At 41.4% G+C, this 23236-nt stretch overlaps 1 protein-coding gene across 2 annotated transcripts in view; it reads right to left on the bottom strand.

The window, feature by feature from the left end:
* LOC126240361 (lysosomal alpha-mannosidase-like) overlaps nucleotides 1-23236 on the bottom strand; it is a 253628-nt gene that overhangs the window by 196236 nt on the left and 34156 nt on the right. For both annotated transcript variants that reach the window (XR_007545366.1, XM_049947919.1), the window contains exon 4: nucleotides 150-335. Coding sequence is in view for 1 of the 2 variants with exons in the window: in XM_049947919.1 (XP_049803876.1) it covers nucleotides 150-335 (186 nt within the window). In the remaining variant the exon portion in view is untranslated. The remainder of the gene's footprint in view (nucleotides 1-149; nucleotides 336-23236) is intronic.

Here is a 23236-nt window from a genome sequence, read left to right as displayed (position 1 = left end):
GTAGAACTTGAGAACAGTAAAATGATGGAAGCAGAAAAATCCTGACAGAGTAAATAATAAATAGTTTTTGGATGTAAAAATAGTTCTGGTAATTAAATGCAAAATAGAAATTGTCTTGTTGAGTGAAAGAACTAAATGGATACACTTACCTCAAACCCCATGTAAACTGATCTATTATTGACTGATAGTGTGTAGCTGCTTCATCATTCATGCTCCAAGCCCCACCAACAATCTCCAACTGCCCAGAGTTGATAAGATCTATCAGTTGCTGTTGCTTAACTTCATCATGATCCAGCCACCACTTCCATAAAAAAGCAGTTTCAACATAAATAAACCTGAAAAAATTGAACATTAAGGACAGACTTACATATAATGACAATAACTAATATATTAGTAGTACATCATATAAGGATGACATGATTTCCAACTATGGTTGGTAGAGGCTATATCTTTAGTGACAATGTAGGTGAATGATATGCTCAATTACCCCAGAGAGAGGCACTAAAATAAAGATATATAATGATATACCAGGAAAAAGGATTATTCTTAAAATTCCGCAAGGAGTTAATAAATATATGTCCTCTCTGATTTCACAAAATAGCAAAGACAGTAACATGACACATATTCGCAAATATCACACTCTGCCCTTGCACCATTCACACATGAATTATGTGACAGAAAGAAGTGGCTAATGATACTGATTCACTATGTGTCATCCATTAAATACTGCATAGGAAACTATACATTACTTACCATATAGATAATAGACTAAGTTGCAGACAGGCACAATTAAAAGACACTTACATATAAGCTTTTGGCCATAGCCTTCTTCAGAAATAGAGAGACAAATACCACCCATTCATACAATTAAACACACTTGATGCACACCTGACTGCCAATGCCAGCAGTTTGGGCCAGAAAACACCCATCACATATTATCACAGCAGCAATCCGGAGGGGGCGGGGAAAGGGAAGAGAAAGGAAAGGGGAAGAGAGAGCAATGTACTAGTTGGGGAACAGAGGAGCACCGTTTGGCAGAGTTTACAGGGACTAGAATGCCAACAAGTGCAGTGTCAGGTTGTGAGACAGGGAGCTAGGGAAAAAGAGCAAAAATGGAGAGAAGCAGGGAAAGATAGACGGGTGCATTGGCACAGGGTGGAAAGCGAAGTGTGAAGGAGAAGGGAATGGGGAGGAGGTGGTAGGACAGAGTGGGTGTAAACTGCTGGTTGTGGGTGGTGGACAGAATTTTACAATAGGTTGTGACCAGGATAGTTAGAGGAGTCCATGTTGTTGAGAAAAAATTTCGTTACTGAGTAAATGTACTGTGAAGCAGTTGTAAGAATTCCTAACCTTTTAAACAGATGCCTACCAGATGTGCGACTACGAACCCCACACATTTTTCTCACTATTTTCTCTTGAGCAGTGAATATCTTTTGCCTAAGTGTTGAGTTGCCCTAGAATATTATTCTGTATGACATCAGAGAGTGGAAGTACGCAACGTATGTTAGCTTACTAATTTCTACATCCTCAAAATTGGCAATTATTCTGATTGCAAAAGTTGCTGAACCTAGTCGCTTTAGGAGATCCAAAATATGAATTTTCCAATTAAGATTCTCATCTATACGTACACCCAAAAATTTAGTATGCTCTACTCTGGCTACTGACTTCTTTGGATGTGTTATATTTATTGAAGGAATTACACTTTATGCAGCAGAAAATTGGATGTACTGTGTTTTTTCAATGTTCAGAGCTAGCCGATTCACATAAAACCAATTAATAACTTTTCCAAAGACCTTATTTGTATCACTTTCTATCAGACTTTCTTTTACTGGATTAATAATTATGCTTGTATCACCACCAAACAGCATCAGTTCAGCATCTTGTTTCACATAAGAAGGGAGGTCATTCACATATATCAAGAACAGGAGGGGACCCATGATCGAACCTTGTGGAACACCTAATGTAATTTCACCCCAGTTAGATGAAGTGGCAAACTCCTTTGCATCACTTGAAGCAAATAAAGAGACTTTTTGCTCCCTATTGTGTAGATATGACTTAAACCACTCATATAACATAACGTCATGGTTCACACAATCAAATGCTTTGGATAAGTCACAGAATATTCCTACTGGTGACATTTTACTATTTAAAGACTCTATTATGTGGACATGAAATTGTATATTGCTGTCTCAGTGGAACAGCATTTCTGAAATCCAAACTGTGATTTGCGAAGTATCCCATTACTGTTGAGATGGCTAACCACTCTGAGTTCATTACTTTCTCAAAGATTTTTGAAAATGCTGTAAGCAAGGACACTGGCCAGTAATTATTGACATCTGTGGTTTCCCCCTTTTTGTAGAGGGGCCCGACAATGGCATATTTTAACCTGTCTGAAAAAATACCCTGAGTCAGTGATGCATTACATATGTGACTCAAAACATCAGCTGTAATTGATCCACATTGTTTTAATAACTTGTTAGAGATGTCATCTACACCAACAGAACATTTATTTTTCAAAGATTTAATAATTTCACAAGAGGCTGTTAGATGAAACTTAATCTAACTAAAATTTTTCAAAACTGGCTCTTCCAAGTACTGCCTGGCTTTTTCTTTTGAACTATTTTCACCAATTTGTTCTCCTACACTTAAGAAGTGATTGTTAAATACATTGGCTGCCTGTGTACTGTTGGTTAAGATGGTCTCATTCTCTTTAACAGCAATACTACCTACCCCAGTGGTTACTTTTCCTGTCTCCCTTCTAACAACATTCCATATTGATTTGATTTTATTGCTGGAGTTGTTAATTTCTTCTCTAACACACATATTTTTTGATTTCCTTACAACTTTTCTCAGTATGTTATAATAATTTTTATAGTGTAAAAGTACTTCTGGTTCTTGCTGTCTCATGCAGTTTTCTTTTTCTTTCTGAAGACACTTTAATACCTGTAGTAATCCAAGATTTCTTTGAAAAGTTTGTGGTGTTACATCTAGTAATTTTCTTTGGAAAACAATGTTCAAGAAGGGATATAAATTTATCAAGAAATATGCTGCATTTATCATTAGAATTTGGCTCATTATGTACATCTTCCCAGTTTACATTTCCTAAACTTTCTCTGAAGTGATCTATAGATACCAGGTTGAGCACCCTCACACTTCTACTTAATGGTTTCTGAAGTGTACACCCTGTCAGGTTTTGTAAGTTAATCAGTTGTGCATCATCGTCAGATAATCCATTTACCACAGGGAGGATAAGGAGGAAGACTGTGGGTAGGATAGTGGTTGGAAAGTGGTGTCCCAAGGCAACAGTAGGGTGGCAGCAGGTTGGATAACTTATACAGGTGGTGTCTGGACTGCTCCTCCAAATGTTGGAGAGCAAGGGATTATCAAGGATGTGATGTATGAAGCAGGGATTGCACAGTAGTAGTATCTTGTGGAGAGAGCAGAGGTGATTCTGGGATGCCAGTACCATGGAGATGTATTTTTGCAGTACCAGGTTTGTGAGGGCCCAGGAGTCTGGTGAAATATGTAAAGGTGTACATCATTGTGAAAGGAGGGGTGGCATCCAGGGAAAGAAACTTTTATGGTTAGGTCATTTGGGAGGAGTCTATGGTTTAGGCAATATTTAAAAAATACAGGATGTGGGACTCGTGTTTAGCCAGGGGAAGGGATGCTTTTCTGAACTGGTGCAGAAAGATGGAGCAGGGGCCCATTATGGCAGGAATGATGTAAAGGAAATGGTAATGACACGGAAATGGGCAAAATAGGTCCTGATGGTTGTGAGAGGATCTGGACAAGAGACAAGACGTGAAAAGGATATGTAACAACACGCAAAAAAACTACAGATACACAAAAAATGTAGAAAAACAAAAAATACACACAAATACATAAAAATATGAAAAAATGCTTGAAAGTGAGTGAAACTATGTAAAAACATGCATAAATACATTGAAAGTGTACATGAACATGAGAGAAAATGAACAGATAGGTTGTGGGAGTATGTGTGTGTTTCGATAGTGGAAGAGAGGGAGTGAGTGGGTGTGGAAAATAAAACACTAAAGTATATCATCATGAGGGATCTGTAATATCAAATATAATTACAACTATCAGGGAAAGAATCTGAGGCATCAGATGCTGTGTTGTGTGGATGATAGTTGATAGAGTGTGGCTGGGAAGTAGATGCCCTTTGGAGGGCAGTGAAAAAATACAGGAAAAAGAGAAAGAACAGACATTGAGAAGAGTAATGCTCTAGCAAACAACAACAAAAGAAAAAAAACAGGGTTATAGGATGGAAGAAATGACATTTGATAAAATCAAACAATGGAAACTCCAAGTAGGAATATCAGCAATGCAGGAAGAGATAGATTGCTAGTTACCACATAGAAACCACGTTACGTTTCAGACAGGCACAATTAAAATACACTTACAATAAGCTTTCATCCACAGCCTTCATCTGTAAAATAGAAACACACACCACTCATTCATACAAGCAAGCACATCTCACACACACATTACCGTGGACTCCAGCGACTTGGGCCATTACACAACTATCACGTGGGACAATAGTAGCAATCTGGAGGTAGTGGCAGATACAAAAAAACCTCAAGGAGGGCGTGCTAAAGATATCTTGAGCTACCTTTGCTTTAACCGTAATAAAAAATAATCAAGTCACTTGCAAAGTTTCAGAAAGTTTTATTCAAACTGATTATACACATATACAAAACACTGCCATCTTATTTATATATTTATTGATATAAAAAAGTTACAATTGTGGCTCCCTTCCTTAAATGATGAATTCTATGCACCTATTCTTACCGGCCAATTGCTTAATCACATCGTCAATAGGATAATCAATGTCAGGCTTAGTGTTCAACACAACTAAACCATTAAGTCGATCCTTCTTCATTGTCAACTTGAGCCATGTCTTTGCTGAAAAACTTCTTTCTACTGTAGCAATAGATGCAGGTAGATAAGCAAATACTTTGTATAGCCTGTGCCAGACAGAAGCGTATAAAATTCAATGACGCGGATGGGTGTGCTACATAGGAAAGTACAACTACTCAATATCTCAATTCAGTCAAGTTGACTGACGAAAGAAATGAACAAATAGTGTCCAGGCTGACTGGCGGGGGTGGCACGGGTGGCAATGCGGGTGACCCCTCAGTTGGGGGGTGCACACCGCATGGCCCCCCGTATGTATCCACCACTGTCTGGGGGTGGTGGGGGGGGGGGGGGGGAAGAGTAAGGGGAAAGGATAACACTGTACATATGGGGGTAGTGAGGAGTGCTATGTAGCATAGTGTGCAGAGATTACAATGCCAACAGGTGCAGCAGCCGCCACTAAACAGGACAAGAGCAAAGTAGGCCATCCTGTGGCATGACATACAGCTGAACAAAACATCCTTGATTTCAATGGCCGTTTTATTAACAGAGCCATATGGATCCTTCCCTCCACCATCAGCTTTTCTGAAATGAACGGATGGGAGTTATTCTTACAACACATTCACTGCTCCCTTAATTATCCTGGAATCAACCTATGGTAACATATTGTCCTCACACCCTCCACCCAGCAGTTCCCACCTCCTATTGCCCATCACCACCTCTCCATTCCTGTTTCCTACACCTTTTGTTTGCTACCCTCTGCCAATGCACCTACCCATCTTTCCCTGCTGCTCTCCTTTCCTGCATTTCCGCATCTCCCTGCTCCACAATCTGACACTGCACCTGTTGACATTCTAGTCCCTGTACACTCTGCCAGATGGTGCTCATCTCTTCCCTGACCTGTACACTGCTATCGCTTCCACTTTCGCTTCCCCTTCCCTTTCCCCACTCCCTCCAGATCGCTGCTGCCATCCTATGTCATAGTTACTTTATGGCCCAAGTTGCCAGAGTTGGTGGTCATGTGTGTGTGAGGTGTGCTTTCTTTTATGAATGAAAGATGTTTGTTTCTCTTTTCCCCTGAATTCTGTGACTGAAAGCTTATGTGTAAGAAAGAGTATTTTAGTTGTGCCTGTATGCAGCTTAACATGTTATCTTTATGGTAAGTAGCAATCTATCTTTTCCCGCATTGTTGATATTCATAACTTGAGTTTTCATTGTTTGATTTTGGCAAATGGCTTTTCTTACATCCTATAAACCTATGACATTTTCCTTTGTTACAATTCTCTATAGCACAGCTGGTTTTTGTGTCTGTTCTTTCCCTTCTTTCCAACATTTTTTCACTGCCCTCCAAACTGCATCTACTTCTGAGCCACATTGGATGAGTGATTTTCAACACAAGTACAGGCTTTGTGACCATGTGGCTTGTTGATGCATTATCCTATGCCCAAATTCTTTACTCTGATAGTTGTCATTGTATTTATTCCTGCTGATCCCATTTCATCCCTCATTTGGATGTACTGTAGCATTTTATTTTCCAGACTTGCTCATGCCACATGAACTTGGGCCATAGACCTAACCCATCCCCATTCACCCTCTCTCCCCTTATCACAATACAAACATACTCCCATACCTTATATGTTCCTTTTCTCCCAAGTTTATACACGTTTTTAATGTGTTTGTGTATATTTTTCCACGTCTGTATGTATTTTTGCATATCTGTGCATGTTTTTGCATCCCTTTATATCTTTTTCACACACCCATTCTGTTATCCAGCTCCTCCCATAACCATCAAGACCTATTTGGCCTTTTTAACAAAATTATGGAAAGGGAAGTTGCTACTCACCATACAGTGGAGATGCTGAGTTGCAGATAGGCACAACGAAAACACTGTCACAAATAAACATTTGGGCCAGTAAGGCCTTCATCAAAAATAGAAGACAGACAGACACACACACACACACACACACACACACACACACACACACAAACGCATGCGCGCGCGCGCATGCAAACGCAACTCGCTCACATGACTGCAGTCTCAGGCAACTGAAGCCGCAATGTAAGCAGCAACAGCAGTGCCTGATGGGAGTGGCGACTGGGTGGGGGTAAGGAGGCGGCTGGGGTGGGGAGGGGAGGGTTAGTAGGGTAGGGGTGGTGGACAGTGCAGTGTTGCTGGAGGATGCATGGTGATGAGGTGGAGAGACGGTGGGGCATCTGTGTTCAGTTGGGTGGTTAGATGGTGGGCAGGTGAGAGGGAGGGAGGGGTTGGGGCGGGGGGGGGGGGGGGGAGGGGGGCGAGCAGAAAAGGAGAGAAGTAAAAAGACTGATTGTGATGTTGGAATGAGGGATGTGTAGTGTTGGAATAGGAACAGGTTAGGGGCTGGATGGGTGAGGACAATGACTAATGAAGACTGAGGCCAGGAGTGTTATGGGGACGTAGGATATATTACAGGGAAAGTTCCTACCTGTGCAATTCAAAAAATCTGGTGTTGGTGGGAAGGATCCACATGGCACAGGCTGTGAAACAGTAATTGAAACAAAGGATGTCACATTTGGCAGCACGCTCAGCAACAGAGCGTTCCACTTCTTTCTTGGCCACAGTTTGTCGGTGGCCATTCATGCGGGCAGACAGCTTGTTGGTTGTCATGCCCGTGTAGAATGCAGTGCAGTGCTTGCAGCTTAGTTTGTAGATCACATGACTTATCACAGGTAGCCCTGTCTTTGATGGGATAGGTGATGTTTGTGACTGGATTGCAGTTAGTGGTGCTGGGAGGACGTATAGGTCTATTACAGGGGTACGAACCCTGAGGTACGGGGTTGAGAGCATAGGTTGTGTAGGGATGGAGGAATATATTGTGTAGGTTCAGTGGATGGTGGAATACTACTGTGGGTGGGGTCAGAAGAATAGTGGGCAGGATGGTTCTCATTTCAGGGCATGACGAGGCGTACTCAAATCTCTGGTGGAGAATGTAATTCAGTTGCTCTGGTCCTGGATGGTACTGAGTTACGAGGGGAAGAGGGGAATGCTCCTCTGTGGCCGGACTGTGGGACTTTGGGAGGTGGTGGGAGACTGGAAAGATAAGGCACGGGAGATTTGTTTTTATACAAGGTCGGGAGTTTAGTTACAGTCTGTGAAGACTTCGGTGAGACACTCGGTATACTTCGAGCAGGACAATTCGTCACAGCAGATGCAATGATGATGTGTGGCTAGGCTGTATGGAAGGGACTTTCTGGTAAGCAATGGGTGACAGGTGTCGAAATGGTGTTATTGCTGGTGGTTAGTATGTTAGATATTGGTGGAGGTACCGATGTAATCGTGAGGTGGTCAACATCTAGGAAGGTGGCTTGTGGGGTTGAGTAGGACCAGGTGAAGATAGTGGGGGAGAAGTTGTTGAGGTTGTGGAGAAATGTAGATAGGGTGTCCTCACCCTCAATCCAAATCACACAGCTGTCATCAATCAATGTGAACCAGGTGAGGGGTTTAGGATTCTAAGTGTTTAGGAAGGATTTCTCTAGATGGCCGATCAATAGGTTGGCATAGGACAGTATCGTGCAGGTGCCCATAGCTGTACCTTGCTTGGATTTGTTTTTAGGTAATGCCTTCAAAGGAGAATGAATTGTGGGTGAGGATGTAATTGGTCATGGCAACTAGGAAGGAGGTTGTTTAGTTTGGAATCTGTTGGGTGTTGGGGAAGGTAGAATTCAACTGCTGTGAAGTCATGGGCATTAGTGATGTGGGTGTAAAGGGAGGTGGTATCAATAAAGATGGGCAGGGCACCATGTGATAAAGGAACAGGGACTTTGGAGAGTTGATGGAGGAAACTGTTGATATTTTTTATACGCTACTGGCCATTAAAACTGCTACACCAAGAAGAAATGCAGATGATAAACAGGTATTCCTTGGTCAAATATATTATACTAGAACTGACATGTGATTACATTTTCACACAATTTGGGTGCATAGATCCTGACAAATCAGTACCCGGAACAACCACCTCTGGCCATAATAACAGCCTTGATACACCTGGGCATTGAGTCAAATAGAGCTTGGATGGAGTGTACATGTGCAGCTGCCCATGCAGTTTCAACATGATACCACAGTTCATCAAGAGTAGTGACTGGCGTATTGTGACGAGCCAGTTGCTCAGCCACCATTGACCAGACGTTTTCAGTTGGTGAGAGATCTGGAGAATGTGCTGGCCAGGGCAGCAGTCAAATGTTTTCTGTATCCAGAAAGGCCTGTACAGGACCTGCAACATGCAGTCGTGCATTATCCTGCTGAAATGTAGGGTTTGCAGGGATTGAATGAAGGGTAGAGCCATGGGTCGTAACACATCTGAAATGTAACGTCCTCTGATCAAAGTGCTGTCAATGTGAACAAGAGGTGACCAAGACGTGTAACCAATGGCACCCCATACCATCACGCCAGGTGATACGCCAGTATGGTGATGATGAATACACACTTCCAATGTGCATTCACCACGATGTCGCCAAACATGGATGTGACCATCATGATGCTGTAAACAGAACTTGGATTCATCTGAAAAAATGACATGTTGCCATTCGTGCACCCAGGTTCATCATTGAGTACACCGTCGCAGGTGCTTCTGTCTGTGATGCAGCGTCAATGGCAACCGCATCCATGGTCTCCGAGCTGGTAGTCCATGCTGCTGCAAACGTCATCGAAGTGTTCGTGCAGATGATTGTTGTCTTGCAAACGTCCCCAACTGTTGACTCAGGGATCGAGATGTTACAGCCATGCGGATAAGATGCCTGTCATCTCGACTACTAGGGATCCAGAATGGCATTCCATATTACCCCCCTGAACCCACCAATTCCATATTCTGCTAACAGTCATTGGATCTCAACCAACACGAGCAGCAGTGTCACGATACGATAAACCGCAAATGCTATAGGCTACAATCTGACCTTTATCAAAGTCAGAAACGTGATGGTACGCATTTCTCCTCTTTACATGAGGCATCACAACAATGTTTCACCAGGCAACGCTGGTCAACTGCTGTTTGTGGAATGATCATATAAAGTTGATTGTCATTAAAGCAGATGCCAGACTGAGATTCATTGGAAGAATCCTAACGATATGCAATCCGAAAACAAAGGAAGTAGGTTACAGTACACTTATTCACCCACTGCTTGAGTACTGCTCCCCAGTGTGGGATCCATACCAGATAGGGTTGATAGAAGAGATAGAGAAGATCCAAAGGATAGCAGCACACTTCGTTACAGGATCATTTCGTAATCACGAAAGCGTCGCGGAGATGATAGATAAACTCCAGTGGAAGACTCTGCAGGAGAGACGGTCAGTAGCTTGGTACGGGCTTTTGTTGAAGTTTGGAGAACATACCTTCACCGAGGAGTCAAGCATTATTTTGCTCCCTCCTACGTAAATCTCTCAAAGAGACTACGACGATAAAATCAGAGAGATAGAGCCCACACAGAGGCATACCGACAATAGAGCCCACACAGAGGCATACCGACAATCCTTCTTTCTACGAACAATACAAGACTAGAATAGAAGGGAGAACTGATAGAGGTACTAAGGGTACCCTCCACCACACACCATCAGGTGGCTTGAGGAGTATGGATGTAGATGTAGATGTAGATGTATGAGAAATCGGTTGGAAATTTTCCTCATCTCAGCACGTTGTAGGTGTCGCCACCGGTGCCAACCTTGTGTGAATGCTCCGAAAAGCTAATCATTTGCATATCACAGCATCTTCTTCCTGTCGGTTAAATTTTGCGTCTGTAGCACGTCATCTTCATGGTGTAGCAGTTTTAATGGCCAGTAGTGTATATGAGGGTAGGTTCTGGGTAATAGGTTGATGGTGTTTGTCTACAAGAGCACAGATTCTCTCAGTAGGGGCACAGTAACTGACCACAATGGGGCATCATGGGTGGTTGGTTTTATGGTCTTTAGGAAGCATGTAGAAGGTAGGTTTGTGGGGAGTGGTAGGGGTGAGCAGAGAGATGGACTCAGAGGAGAAGTTCTCAGATGGGCCTAAGGATTTGAGTAGTGACTGGAGATTCTCCTGGATTTCTTGAATGAGGTCACTGTGGCAAGGTTTGTTGATGGATGTATCTGACAGCTGGCCGAGTCCTTCTGCCAGGTAATACTTGTGGTTCAAAACAACAGTGGTGGAGCCTTTGTCCATAGGTAAGAGTATAAGATCCAGATCAGTTTTTAGTGGGTTGACTGCTATTCTTTCTGCACATATAAAGTTAGTTTGCATGTTGAGGGATCTGAGAAATGATGGTGAGGCAAGGTTTAAGGTTAAGAAATTCTGGAAAGTTAACACAGGGTGATTTGGAGGCAGAGGGTGTGGATCACAGATGGATAGAGGAGTGAACTATGTTAGGCAGGGCTCAACATTGGTCTTTGGTTGAGTCTGATTGGCAGGGTTGGGGCAAAAAAGTGTTTTCATTGTCGGGATTGGGAGAAAGATATGCATGATTGAATTTGGGAATGGGGCAAAAGGTGAGGCCTTTGGAAAGGACTGATATTTCTGTGGGACTAAGGCTTCTGGAGCAAGGGTCCATGACTGTGTTGTACATGTTGCCATAGTTCCTGGTGGGCAAGAGTTTCAATGTGCATTACAGGTTCCAGGAATTTGGGATTGCATACTAGGAGAATTTTGTGGAGGGAGAGAAGGTACTGCAAGGAGGTTTGGACTTGGTTGATATGGTTTTACAGGACTAAGTTGGTAAGGGCTAATGATTGGTGGAATCTGTGCAGGTGTAGGTCATTGTGGAAGTGGGAGTGGCTGCAAGAGATGGGTAATTTGATGGTAAGGCCATTTGGTGGGATTCATTGAGCCAAGCAAAAATGCAGGAAAAGTTTGTAGGACTTGGTTCTGGCTGTGGATAAGGAAACTTTTCTGTATTGACTCAAATGGAAGGAGCAAGAATGCAGAAATAACTACAGTCAACCATCTAAAAACTGATCCCAAACTTATAATCCTGCCTGCGAACTGCAAGGATTACCTGGCAGAAAGACTCTGACAGGTGTCAGATAAATCCACCTAAAAACTTGCCACAGTGACCTCATTCAAGAAATCCAGCAGGATCTCCAGTCACTACTCAAATCCTTAGGCCCATTCTAAACCCTCTCCCCTGAGTCCATCTATTTGCTCACCACTACCATTCCTCGTACTCCTACCTTCTACATGCTTCCCAGAGTCCATAAACCCAACCACCCAGTATGCCCCATAGTGACCGGTAACTGTGTCCCCGCTGTGAGAACCTCTACTTTTATAGACCAACATCTTCAACCTATTACCCTGAACCTACCCTCATATATAAAAGACAACAACCATTTCCTCCATCAACTCTCCACAGTTCCTGTCTCTTTATCAAACGGTGTCCTGCTCATCACTATTGATGCCACCTCTCTTTACACTAACATCACTAATGCCCATGGGCTCACAGCCATTGAACACTACCTTTCCCAACACCCAATGGATTCCAAATCAACAACCTCCTTCCTAGTTGCCATGACCAACTATATCCTCACCCACAATTCCTTCTCCTTTGAAGGCATTACCTACAAACAAATCCAAGGTACAGCTATGGGCACCCATATAGCACCATCCTATGCCAACCTATTCGTGGGCCTTCTAGAAGAATCCTTCCTAATCACTCAGAATCCTAAACCCCTCACCTGGTTCACATTGACTGATGACATCTTTGCGATTTGGATTGAGAGTGAGGACGCCCTATCCACATTCCTCCAGAACCTCAACAGCTTCTCCCCCATTTACCTGGTCCTACTCATCCCAATAAGCTATTTTCCTAGATGTTGACCTGCACCTCAAAGATGGCTACATAGAACCTCTGTCCATGTCAAATCTATTGACCACCAGCAATACCTCCACTTCGACAGCTGCCATCCATTCCATACTGTGAAGTCCCTTTCATACAGCCTAGCCACACGTGGTTATCACATCCGCAGTGATGAGTGGTCCCTCTCGAAATATACTGAGGGTCTCACTGAAGCCTTCACAGACCATAATTAAACTCCCAACCTCGTACAAAAACGTATCTCCCATGCCTTATTGGATAGGTATATGTGAGAAGATATTGGAAAATGGAAATTGATTGATAGTTGGAAAAATTGATTGGAGAGAATAGTTGCAAGAAATTTGAAAGTAATTCAAGAATCTGTACACAATTCTGGGTGAACTTTAACTGTGATTCCAAAATGGCAAATACTGAGATAACCAAGTGTGCAATTGAAAAGCAACTACAATCACTTAGTAGTGGAAATGTGTCAGGACCATATGAGGTACCTATAAGATTCTATAAAGATTATGTGAAAGAACTTGCTCCCCTCCTATCAGTAATTTATCGTAGATCACTTCAGCAACAAAACGTACCTATCGACTGGAGAAAAGTACAGGTCATTCCCTTTTCCAAGATAGGTTGCAAGATAGATCCACACAGTTATAGATCTATATCATTGATATCAATCTGTTGTAGAATTATGTTTTATGCTCAAGAATTATGACATTTTTGGAAAATGAACATCTCCTCTATAAAAATCAACATGGATTTTGCAAACAGAGATCCTGTGAAACTCATCTCATTCTGTTCCTCCATGAGATCCACAGTGCAGTGGACAATGGCGCTCAGGTTGATGCTGTGTTCCTTGATTTTGGTAAGGCATTTGACACCATCCCACATTGCCATTTACTGAAAAAAATGAGCTTATGGAGTATCAGAGCAGACTTGTGATTAGATTCAATACTTCCTTGCAGACAGAACTCAACAGGTCGCTCCTAATGGAACAAAATCAACAAATGTAAAGGTAATATCCAGAGTACTGCAGGGAAGTGTGATAGGACCATTGCTGTTTACAATATATATATATATATATATATATATATATATATATATATATATATAAAGAAAGATGATGAGACTTACCAAACAAAAGCGCTGGCAGGTCGATAGACACACAAACAAACACAAATATACACACAAAATTCAAGCTTTCGCAACAAACTGTTGCCTCATCAGGAAAGAGGGGAAGGAGAGGGAAAGACGAAAGGATGTGGGTTTTAAGGGAGAGGATAAGGAGTCATTCCAATCCCGGGAGCGGAAAGACTTACCTTAGGGGGAAAAAAGGACAGGTATACACTCGCACACACACCCATATCCATCCACACATACAGACACAAGCAGACATATTTAAATATGTCTGCTTGTGTCTGTATGTGTTTGTTTGTGTGTCTATCGACCTGCCAGCGCTTTTGTTTGGTAAGTCTCATCATCTTTCTTTTTATATATATATATATATATATATATATATATATATATATATATATATATATATATATATAACAGAGGGAAACATTCCACGTGGAAAAAATATATCTAAAAAGAAAGATGATGAGACTTACCAAACAAAAGCGCTGGCAGGTCGATAGACACACAAACAAACACAAATATACACACAAAATTCAAGCTTTCGCAACAAACTGTTGCCTCATCAGGAAAGAGGGAAGGAGAGGGAAAGACGAAAGGATGTGGGTTTTAAGGGAGAGGGTAAGGAGTCATTCCAATCCCGGGAGCGGAAAGACTTACCTTAGGGGGAAAAAAGGACAGGTATACACTCGCACACACACACATATCCATGTGTGTCTATCGACCTGCCAGCGCTTTTATATATATATATATATATATATATATATATATATATATATATATATATATATATATATATATACAAAGATGATGTGACTTACCAAATGAAAGTGCTGGTAGGTCGACAGACACACAAACGAACACAAACATACACACAAAATTCAAGCTTTCGCAACAAACTGTTGCCTCATCAGGAAAGAGGGAAGGAGAGGGAAAGACGAAAGGATGTGGGTTTTAAGGGAGAGGGTAAGGAGTCATTCCAATCCCGGGAGTGGAAAGACTTACCTTAGGGGGAAAAAAGGACGGGTATACACTCGCACACACACACATATCCATCCACACATATACAGACACAAGCAGACATATTTAAATATGTGATACCAGTCATGTGATCTACAAGCTAAGCTGCAAGCATTGTGCTGCATTCTATGTTGTCATGACAACCAACAAGCTGTCTGTGTGCATTAATGGCCACTGACAAACTGTGGCCAGGAAACAAGTGTAACACCCTGTTGCCGAGCACGCTTTCATCTTATGATCCCGTAACACTCTCGGCCTCGACCTCGGTTAGTCATTGTCCTCACTCATCCAGCCCCTTCCCTGTTGCCATTCCAGCAATACACAGCCCTTATTCCAGTATCACATCCAAGTCTGTTTACTTCCCTCTCTCCTTTCCCACTAACCTCCCACCCCCCTCCCCACCACCCCATCTCTCCCCAGGCATCTGCCTAAACTCCTGACTGAACATAGCTGCCCCACCCTCTCTCCATCTCATCCTTGTGCACCCACCTGCAGCATTGCACTGTCCGCTACCCCTACCCTTTTATCCCTCCCCCTCCCTGCTGCAGTCTCCATCTCACCCCCACTCAGTTGCTACTCCCACCATGCACTGGTGCTGCTGCTCGCAGTGTGGCTTCACTTGTCATATGTGTATGTGTGTGTGTGTGTGTGTGTGTGTGTGTGTGTGTGTGTGTGTTGTCTATTTTTGATAAAGGCCTTACTGGCCTAAATGTTTACTTGTGACAGTCTTCTTGTTGTGCCTATCTGCGACTCAGCATCTCCTCTATATGGTGAGTAGCAACTTTGCTTTTCATAATATTGTTACAGTCCATCCTGGATTTTCCATTGTTTTATTTATTTGGCCTATTTCTGTGTCATTCCCATTTCCGTTACACCATTCCTGCCACAAGGGACCCCAGCTCCATCCTTCTGCGCCAGTTCAGAAAAGTACCCCTTTCTCTCGCTAAAACCCAGTCCCACATCCTATTTCTTAAATGCTGCCTAAACCATAGACTCTACCCAAATGGACCAACCATAAAAATTCCTTTCTCTAGATTGCATCACTTCTTTCACAATGACCTTCACCATTTCAGATTCTGCCAGTCCCTGGCCCTCACAAACCTGGTACTGTAAAAACACATTTCCACGGCACAGACATACCAGATCCACCTCTGCTACCTCCATAAGATACTACAACTGTGTAATCCCTGCTTCAATCACATCTCTGAAATTAAATCCATTGCTCTCCAGCACCTGGAGGAGCATTCAAGACACAATGTCCATAACTTATCCAACCTACTGGTGTCTTACTTCTGCCTTAGGGTCCGCCCCCGGTAGCTAAATGGTCAGCACGACGAACTGTCAATCCTCAGGGCCCGGGTATGATTCCCGGCTGGGTCGGAGATTTTCTCTGCTTGGGGACTCAGTGTTGTGTTGTCCTAATCATAGTCATTTCATCCCCATCAACGCGCAAGTTGCCGAAGTGGCGTCAAATCGAAGACTTGCACCAGGCAAGCGGTCTACCTGATGGGAGGCCCTAGTCACACGCCATTATTATTTATGGTACCATTTTCAAACCACTATCCTACTCACAGTCTTCCTCCTCATCCAATCCTCATAGTATCTAAACCCCAGCTAGCTGACCTTTCCAACTTGTCACACTGCCCAAAACTCCTTAGCAACACTTACCAAATCCAGAGCTGAAATATTCCTGTAATACTGTTGTTAACTTTCCACCAAACCTTCAGCTCCACAGAAATTTCACTCTTATCCGAAGGCCACACCTTTAGCCTCACACCCAAATTTAACCCTGCTGGACTTGTCAAAGACCTAGCCTCCTTTTAACAATCCCCACTATGGCAACACATCTTTGCTGCCAATCTGTTCAACCAAAGCCTAACTAATTTCAAAACCGAAACCTGCCTCTCCCAGTTCATACCACCATCTAAGCATGATCCTCCCCTCCCTCCAATCTAACAACCCCTCTGCAGACAAAGCTTCCACCTCTGTTGTTATGAATCACAGTAACCACCTGGCAAAAGTCCCCTGCAAATTATCTGACTCCTCCACCTATCAACTCTGTCAGTGTGATAACATCCCAGAAGTCCAACACAACCTTCATTCCATGCTTAAAGCCTTAGCCCCTTCCCAGAATCTTCCCACTGAATCCATTTCCCTCCTCACCCCTACGACATGCTGCACACACACCTACTGCATGCTCCCCAAAATCCACAAATCCATCTATCCAAGCCCCATTGGGGCTTGTTATTTTGTCCCCGCTTACAGAATTTCAGCCCTCATTGACCAGCACCTCCAAGCAATTATCCATAGTCTACCTCCCATGTCAAATATACCAACTACTTCCTTCACTGACTCTACCATCCCCAAACCTTTATGTCCTGTACCTCTACTCATCACTATTGACACAATCTCCCTCTGTACACAAACATCACTCATGCCCACGGTCTTACTGCTCTTGAACACTAGCTTTTCCAACATCCTTCAAACTCCAAACACACTACTTCACTCCTCATACACCTTGCTAACTTTACACTAAGCCATAACTACTTCTCCTTTGAAGGGAAGTTATATGAACAAATCTACGGCACAGCCATTGGCACCCACATGGCTCTGTACTATGCCAAACTGTTTAAGGGCCATTTAGAGGAGTCCTTCCTATCCTCTCAAAATGCCAAACTCCTTGCCTGATTCGGGTCCATTGATGATATCTTTATGATCTGGACTCAGGGCCAAGACACCCTATCCTCATCCCTTCACAACCTCAAAAGTCTTCTCTTCCACTCAGTTCACACGGTCCTCCTCAATCCATCATGCCACCTTCCTAGACATTGACCTCCTCCTCACTGATGGCTCATCTGTAACTCTGTCCATATTAAGCCCACCAATAGTACCTGCATTTTGATGGCTGTCACCTTTTCACTCCAAAAAATCCCACCCATACAGGATGGCTACCCTGGGACAGCATATCTGCAGTGACAAGAACTCCGTCGAACAGTACGCTGAGGGTCTCATTGAGGCCTTCACAGACAGGTATTATTCCCAGACCTGGTCTGCAAACCGATCTCCTTTGCTATTTCCCCTCACACCACAATCCTCTCACCATCCCCAAGAACCTGTCACAAGGAAGTGCTGCATACGTCAGCTAATAACACCCCAGACTGGAACAGCTGAACCACATCCTATGCCAGGGCTTTGATTACCTATCATCATGCCTTGAAATGAGGGACATCATACTCAAGATCCTTCTCACCTCTCCTAAAGTGATGTTCCATTGCCCACTGAACCTCCACAACATCCTTGTCGATCCATATGTCAGTCCCAATCCTATCCTCTTGCCACAAGGAACAGGAAGGGGAAGGGTAAACTGACTGGGAAAAAAGCAGCAAAGTTAAAGGGGGGAGGCACTGTCGTGAGTGGTAAAATACCAGTGGTTATAGGGTTCACAAAAGACCCTTTTTAGGGTAGAGAGGACAGAAAGAAACCAAATTTTAAGAGAGGTTAGAACTGAGACAAACTTTCAGTTTGAGAAAGAAACCAGAAAACATAATTCTAGCTTACTACATCAGCATAAACAACTACTGGTTAAGAATTTTCAACAGTCATCAGATATTTTAACTCTACCCAATTTTAACTCAGTCAATGTGAAATGTCAGCTATCTTTATTGCATCAAAATTTTCGAGGACTGAGAAAATTAATGAATTAACTACCTGCATAGATGAATTAGAGTCTTCAAACCCAGCTGACATAATCTGCCTCTCTGAACATCATGTGACCACTGGTATAGAACTTTTAAATGTTACAGGGTTTAGGTTAGCATCTCACTTTTGTAGATCAGAAATGGAGAAAGGAGGAGTTGCCACATTCATCAGGAACTGTCATAAATTTAAGAACACAGATATTCATAAATTTTGTCTAGAACAGCATATGGAAGCATGTGCAACAGAAGTAGAATTTCACAAAAAATCCTTCATAATATTAAGTGTATATTGAGCACCTGCAGGTAAATTTAATCTGTTCGTAAACCACCTAGAAGCTGTACTGGCCCATTTAACAACCAAAAACAAAGAAATAGTGATTGCTGGTGATTTCAAAGTAGATTTCCTTAAAGACTCTCCCAATAAGAACTTATTTGAGTTAGTAACACTATCATTCAACTTAATTCCCACTGTAGAGTTCCCCACTATGGTATCCAATTGCTCACAAACAGTCATTGATAATATCTTTATAGAAACGTCCAATGAACAAAATTGTATTACAAAACCAATAGTCAATGGCTTCTCAGACCATAACATGCAGTTCCTTCTGTTAAATGTTAATACTGAACAGGATATAAATTCTGTTAAATCTGAGCTCAAGAGGGTAATCAATAAGCCAAAAATTGATTATTTTAGGACACTACTCAGAGACATTCACTGGACTGATGTTTACAGTGCTCATGGCATGAATGAAAAATATAATACTTTTGCTAATAAAGTGCTTACCTTATTTGAACACTGTTTTCCCCCAAAACTTACCAAGCTTAGAGCAAATATTTTATAAGTGTTACTGAAAAGATGGAGTTGTCCGGTGCGGTAGATGCTGCTATGGAATACCTCAGACCAGACATTTCAAGTAACTTCCATAATATGAATTTGACCCTCACTACCCCAGCAGAAATAATGTCCATCATAAAATCTTTCAAATCAAAAACATCTAGTGGGTATGATGAAATATCAACAAAGTTAATTAAAGAATGTGATTCTGAGCTAAGTAACATATTAAGCTATCTGTGTAACCAGTTGTTTATCAGTGAAATATTTCCTGAATGGTTGAAATATGCTGAAGTTAAGCCACTGCTTAAGAAGGGAGATAAAGAAATAGCATCAAATTTCCATCCAATTTCACTGTTGCCAGCATTCTCAAAAATTTCAGAAAAAGTAATGTACATTTGGCTTTATAACCATCTTATCTTAAATAACATACTGTCAAAGTCACAGTCTAGATTTCTAAAGGGTTCTGATATTGAGAAGGCTATCTACACTTATAGCAAAAATGTGCTTAATTCATTAGACAAAAAAATGCAGGCAACTGGTATATTTTGTGATCTGTCAAAGGCATTTGACTGTGTAACTCACAATATCCTTTTAAACAAATTAGAATATTATAGTGTAACAGGAAATGCTGCAAAACAGTTCAAGTCTTATATCTCTGGCAGGAAACAAAGGGTGTTGTGAGGAAAGAGACATGTATCAAGCTATCAGGCATCATCCAACTGGAAACTAATTACATGTGGGGTCCCACAAGGTTCCATTTTGGGGCCATTACTTTTTCTTGTGTATATCAATGACCTTTCATCAGTAAGCTTACCAGATGCCAAGTTTATTTTGTTTGCTTATGATACAAACATTGCAATAAATAGCAAATCAAGTGTAGTCTTAGAAAGATCATCTAATACAATATTTGTGGACATTAATCACTGGTACCTAGCCAATTCTTTGTCACTAAACTTTGAAAAAACACACTACATGCAGTTCAGAACTTGTAAGGTGTGTCCCACGAGTATATGCCTAACATACGATAACAAGCAGATAGAAGAAGTGGACAGTGATAAATTCTTGGAATTACAGCTTGATAATAAATTCAACTGGGAGGAGCATGCTACAGAACTGCTGAAGCATCTTAACAAATCTCTATTTGTAATGTGAATTGTGTCAGACATAGGGGACATAAAAATGAAAAAGCTGGCATAATATGTTTACTTTCATTCCATAATGTCATATGGGATTATTTTTTGGGGTAATTCATCAAGCCAAGCTAAAGTTTTCCGGGCACAAAAACATGCAGTAAGAGTTATATTTGGTGTGAACTCAAGAACATCATGCAGAAACCTGTTTAGGGAACTAGGGATACTAACTACTGCTTCCCAATATATTTATTTCTTAATGAAATTTGTGATTAAAAATATATCACTTCTTCAAACCAACAGCTCAATTCGTGGAATCAATACTAGAAATAAGAATAATGTTCACAAGGATTTAAAGTCACTTAGTCTTGTACAAAAAGGTGTGCATTATTCAGGAACACACATTTTCAATAACTTGCCAACAGCCATAAAAAGCTTACCGTATTTACTCGGATCTAAGCCGCACTCGAATCTAAGCCGCACCCGAAAAATGAGACTCGAAATCAAGGAAAAAAAATTTTCCCGAATCTAAGCCGCTCCTGAAATTTGAGACTCAAAATTCAAGGTGAGAGAAAAGTTTTAGACCGCTCCTCCAAATCGAAAAACAGTTGGTCCATTGTAACGTGAAACACAATTGAGGTCGAATGGATGAAGATACAGCTACAGTGGTTTGGTTCGAGTCGTAAGCTTAACAGTTAAGCTTTACCAGGTAGCCATTGCTATGTGTCAGGCGCTCCGTATTTATATGGGTACCCTTCCTTTTTCGCGTGCTTCGTCTGGTTTGAATCGATTGCTTATTTTGCTTTGATCTGATAAGTGCCGTTCTCTTCGTTACAGGTGTTTGTCACTCTAAGCTGAAAATGCATTATTGTACTGTGTCATCATTGTTTGTTACATTCTGATAATACGTGTTTACGACCTGTCGCCGCTTGCGGCAAGGCTTGCTTTTGTGCACGCTACCGCGGCTTACAATTAAAAAAAAAATAGAGGAATTTCTCATAAGCGAAACAATGGCGAGAGTCTGCTATTTGTTGTTACTTAAACTGCTGCTTTCTTTGATAATGATCAACAAGAACCAAATAATAGACTGCGTATGATAGAAGATGTTCTAACAAGAGTTTAGCGAAAATTTTTCTCCGTTTGAAAATCTTTGCAGACGACTCTTTAGTACATTACATTCTGGACAGAAATTAGGGTCATCTTAGATTTAAAAATCTAGTCAGTTGCCGTGCTTAGTTTCACTATTCAGCATAAGAATAATACGAATATAAACATGACATGATACGTATACTCATCTGCGTTTGCTGTTCTAGTTTCGTAGTTTATTAGGCAGACAGGATTTAAATGAAATAACAACAAACATGAAAGAATACATGGCATAATGTTTACATTCTTGACCCTTTTAACTTATTTACTGACGCAGAGGTTTTGGCGCCAGTATTTTTCTTTGTGCCTGCAAAGCACACCTGTGTAGCGCGCCATATATTTGACGGCAGAAGTTAGTTGTGGCGACACCTACCAACAATTTTCAGAACTTCCGCTTACTTCACACTCAATTCTAAGCCGCAGGCGATTTTTTCGATTACAAAAACCGGGAAAAAAGTGCGGCTTAGATTCAAGTAAATACGGAAACAACCAATGAAATTCAGTTTAAGAGAAGCCTAAAGGATTTATTGATGGCCAACTCCTTCTACTCCATTGATGAATTTCACAGTAAAACCAACTGATTTGTGTGTATATATAAGTACAATATAACTTCTGCAAAATTTCAGTGCAGTAATGTGTTCACTGTAAATGTGTGTGTGTGTGTGTGTGTGTGTGTGTGTGTGTGTAAGTATAATCTAACTTCTGCACCATTTCAGTGCAGTAATGTGTTCCTTGTAAATAAATATTATAGTAGTTGTATTACACATTTATTACCCTATAAATAAATAAAAAAAAATATTTTAAATTCAGTGCAATAGTTTTTGTAAAATGACTCTTTCATATAGTGTTCATTAAAAAATGATGATCATTCCACTTGCGACCTGTGGAATGGTACATTAGCTTATTTGTTTTAGTTGTAAATATTTGTCATGTATTATTGTTTTTCTGACATGTTCTACATCCTGGAGGACCTCCTCAGTATGGATCAATTGGAATGAAAGTAAATCTAATCTAATCTAATATCAGTGTAGAAGATTCAGGTGCAAAACCTGCCCAATCCATCGACCCAGCACTTCCTATTCCAGTCCAGAACTGAAAAAGTGACTCACTTGTATTGATTAAAAAGAAGTTTTGAATTGTTTTCAAGGTCTGAGCATCATTAATAAATTAATCCATCATGTTCAATATATGTCATCATGGAGGAGAACCTTTAAGGATGTGGAACAAGTCAATGTATATGTTAACAAGAAGCAAGGAAATAATATAAACTTAATCTGAATTAATAACAAACTAGTTCTGTGGTGTTTAATTCTATTCAGTCTTGTTGTTGTTGTGGTCTTCAGTCCTGAGACTGGTTTGATGCAGCTCTCCATGCTACTCTATCCTATGCAAACTTCTTCATCTCCCAGTACCTACTGCAACCTACATCCTTCTGAATCTGCTTAGTGTATTCATCTCTTGGTCTCCCTCTACGATTTTTACCCTCCACGCTGCCCTCCAATGCTAAATTTGTGATCCCTTGATGCCTCAAAATATGTCCTACCAACCGATCTCTTCTTCTAGTCAAGTTGTGCCACAAACTTCTC

This window comes from Schistocerca nitens, chromosome 1 (assembly GCF_023898315.1).
Source record: "Schistocerca nitens isolate TAMUIC-IGC-003100 chromosome 1, iqSchNite1.1, whole genome shotgun sequence".
Classification (NCBI taxonomy): domain Eukaryota; kingdom Metazoa; phylum Arthropoda; class Insecta; order Orthoptera; family Acrididae; genus Schistocerca; species Schistocerca nitens.
This window is presented reverse-complemented; position numbering and strand designations above follow the sequence as displayed.